General features: G+C 44.2%; 1 protein-coding gene across 1 annotated transcript in view; it reads right to left on the reverse strand.

Annotated features, from left to right (window-relative positions):
• Bloc1s5 (biogenesis of lysosomal organelles complex 1 subunit 5) overlaps positions 1–2,254 on the reverse strand; it is a 33,649-nt gene extending 31,395 nt beyond the window's left edge. The window contains exon 1 of the mRNA XM_021180682.1: positions 2,081–2,254. Within this exon, the coding sequence (XP_021036341.1) occupies positions 2,081–2,192 (112 nt within the window). The 5' untranslated portion in view covers positions 2,193–2,254. The remainder of the gene's footprint in view (positions 1–2,080) is intronic.
• Positions 2,255–3,489: the final 1,235 nt, after the last annotated feature.

The raw sequence follows: 3,489 nt of genomic DNA on the forward strand, positions 1-3,489 counted from the left end.
AAAAAAAAAAAAAAAAAAAAAAAAAAAAAAAAAAAAGACTCTGCAGATTAATTAAGTTCTACACAGAGGTAGATTATCAGTCACTCCTAAAACTGCAACTGTGGGAAACTATGTGGGAACAGATCATGAAATACAGATTACCACAGAAGTTACCTTATGTGGGGACATTTTAACAAATCCATTGTAATAATTCAGAGTTTGTTAAATACAAATTCTGCTAGCATAACCATGTACGTGTAAAATATAGATTTCTATAGATATCTAACTCTAGTCAGGCTATATGCATTCTTTTACTGTTCAAAAAAAAAGGGTACTGAAATGTATAATCCTTTGATGTTTACTTGTCTAATGTGAAAGCTAGACAAATATCTCCTCACAAGGACACAGAGAAGTGCTTTGATGGAAGAGCCATGGGACTAAAATATGAGACCAAACAGAACTACAACTCTCTCAGTACCTAATAAAGGGAAGGCTGTGTGTGTGTGGTCCAGAGTGTGAAAGTAAGAACCAGTCTCAAAATAAAAAACAGAAAACGAAGTTGGTAATGTAGTCTCTAGTAGTACGGTATTTGTCTAGCATGTGGGAGGCCTTGGCTTGGCTTCCAGTACTGGAGGAGTAACAACAGTACTGCTTCAAAATTTAAAACTTCTGCCTCAAAGACACAATCAATAGAATGGTAGAAAACCAGGCAAATGAGAAAAATGCCTGCAAACTCCTGCTATGGGTACTGAGGAGACAGATGTGTGTGTGTGTGTGTGTGTGTGTGTGTATGGTACTGAGGAGACAGATGTGTGTGTGTGTGTGTCAGCATTAATGGTATAGCGGCCAGCAAAGTTGCCTTCCAAGAATATATCAAGAACTATAACTCAATAACAGAATCTACTTACACGAGCAAAGGACTTAAATGGATATTAGATGACTACCTAAAAAATAGGTAGCCAGTTAAGCACATATACCAAATTTTACAGGAAATGAAAATCACAACAGGGAGTGTCATCTCACACCCATTAGAATGACTAGTACCAAAGACAAGAGTTGGTGATGACAGGTGACTAGAAATTGGTATAGCAAATACAGAACATGCCAACTCCTCAAAAAGTTTAAAGAATAATCATATGACCCAGAAACCCACTACTGGAGATACAGTCCCAAGAACTGAACACAGGACCTCCAAAGGATGCCTGTATATTCATATTCACAGCCGCCTTATTTCCGAGAGTGGAGCTGTCCAAGTCCTCTGGCACTGGACCAGTCAAATTCACAGTGGCATGAGGAGTTATGGTTTAATGCGTACAAAGTTTTGCAAGATGAAAAACATTTGCGGATGGAGTCATGGTGGCCCAACAACAGCCATACAACGACTAATCTTCACTAAGATTGCACAGAGAAAGAATTCTAACTTAGTCTTAACACACACACAATACTACTTGACCCCAAATTAAACCTAAGAAACAATGTGAAACACAGTTTAAACAGTCGCAGCCAGCTCAGCTGGGGCTGCCCACAGATCTGGTAAGATTAAAATGGGAACCGCACCGATGGTAAGCCACCACTCTCCAGTCAGTATAGGGCTGTAGCCCAAAGTTGGTGGGATGGCGGGATGAGCAGGGAGTTAAGGGAAGCAGTGTAAACTGCAATTGGAGGCTTCTCCGCCGTTAACGGGGACTTCTGAGGTTTAGGAACTAAAGCTAGTTGTTATTGTAATAATTTAGGTCGAAATCTTCTAAGACTGAAAGGGGACAGGTCAGACCGGTACACTGTAGGGTACTGAGCGCTGTGTTTCAGGACGTTTTCCCAAGTGTCCTTTCTTTCTGGCATGGACCCCCAGGCGCAGAGGACAGAGAACGAGAGGGTGAAGGACCGAAGTCACCCTACTACGTGTGGGGCTCCAACTAGTTCCCATTCTCCGCTTGTGCGCCCTTCGCCCATTGCATGTAACTGGGTCCTGCGAGCTGGGACCTCTCGGCTTGAGGCGGGCCAGGCAGCTGAGGGCGACAGGGGAGCCCGGGAGCACCAGGAGAGGCGGTCCCCAGCACGCTGCTCCCACCCCGCACAGAGGACCACGCCCTCCACTCCGTACCCTTGATAATGAGGTGCGCCGCACCCGGAGTCCCCAGCGAGTCCCGCTTCTTGCCGCCGCCGCCCTGGGCGGCGTCGCACGCTACAGGGGTCTCGGTGCCTCCGCCACTCATCCCGACCAGTTCCACCCACCCGCGGCGTCCACGGCGCAGGCGCGGACCTTTAGGGAGACAGACGCTCTGATGTTACGTCATCACAGGGCGTCGGAGTCGTTGGGTTCCGGAAAGGCGCCCGGAGTGTAGCCGATGCGGCCATGCTGAATGAGGTCAGATGATCTGCGTATGGGAGGTGTTTGAAAATTACTTGTTTCTCGGTTATCCCATCCTACGCCGGTAGGAACTAAACTCACTATGGTTGGAACAGGGCGCGGCGTGCAGAGGAATAACAATAGTAGTATATACATAGTTTCTACATTGTTACTGGCCACCACTATTTTATAAAGCATTTTGACATGTATTGTCACCTTAGGGTCATCATAGCAACCTGAGGAGACAGATCATAATTTTTTAACAAATAAAGCAACACGGTTAGAGGTTAAGAAAGTTTTTGTTTTGTTGAGGTTTTTTTGTTGTTGCTTGGTTGGTTTTTGTTTTGTTTTTTGAGATGGTCTCCCTAAATTAGACTAATGATACATTCCGTAATATTCATTTTCTCAACAAATTGTCATGCTTCACAAAGAGCAATGCACGGCCTCCCAGTGGTTTTTACCTCCTCTTCATCCGGGGGTTCTTCCTTAGGATTCAGCTGTGACCGTTTCCTCCGCTACTCTATTCTGAACAATGAACAATGTCATCCTAAAGGGTCTTAGTCCAGTCTGAAGGAGGAACGTAAGGCGACATAAACGGCAGGAAGAGGAATCGTTCCATACCTGTGGATACTAGCTGTTGAGGGAATCAGGAAGGACTTCCCAGAAAAGACAAGTGTTTGTCTCCCTTCTTGAAATGAGACATGGGAGCGTGGAGAGAATAACTAGGTGAAGCAGGAACTGGGGGATTATCGCAGAAGAAATGGTAAACCCCAAAAGAAGGACAAATACAAAATTTAATTTCCTAGCTTTTTAATCAATATGTAGAAATCATAGTTCTCAAAGACATTTGTTGGTTTTTTTTAAAGATTTATTTGTTTATTATATGTAAGTACACTGTAGCTGTCTTCAGACACTCTAGAAGAGGACGTCAGATCTTGTTATGGATGGTTGTGAGCCCCCATGTGGTGGCTGGGATTTGAACTCAGGACCTTTGGAAGAGCAGTCGGTGCTCTTAACCGCTGAGCCATCTCTCCAGCCCCTCAAAGACATTTGTTATTCTCCCCACTTCCAAGAAATTTCATATTCATTTTTTCTGCATTGTAGAAAAAAATTTCTTTCCCTTTGCATAATTTCCTTTATGACTGTGCACCATGAAGACTCAC

Source organism: Mus caroli, chromosome 13 (genome assembly GCF_900094665.2).
Source record: "Mus caroli chromosome 13, CAROLI_EIJ_v1.1, whole genome shotgun sequence".
NCBI classification, from domain to species: domain Eukaryota; kingdom Metazoa; phylum Chordata; class Mammalia; order Rodentia; family Muridae; genus Mus; species Mus caroli.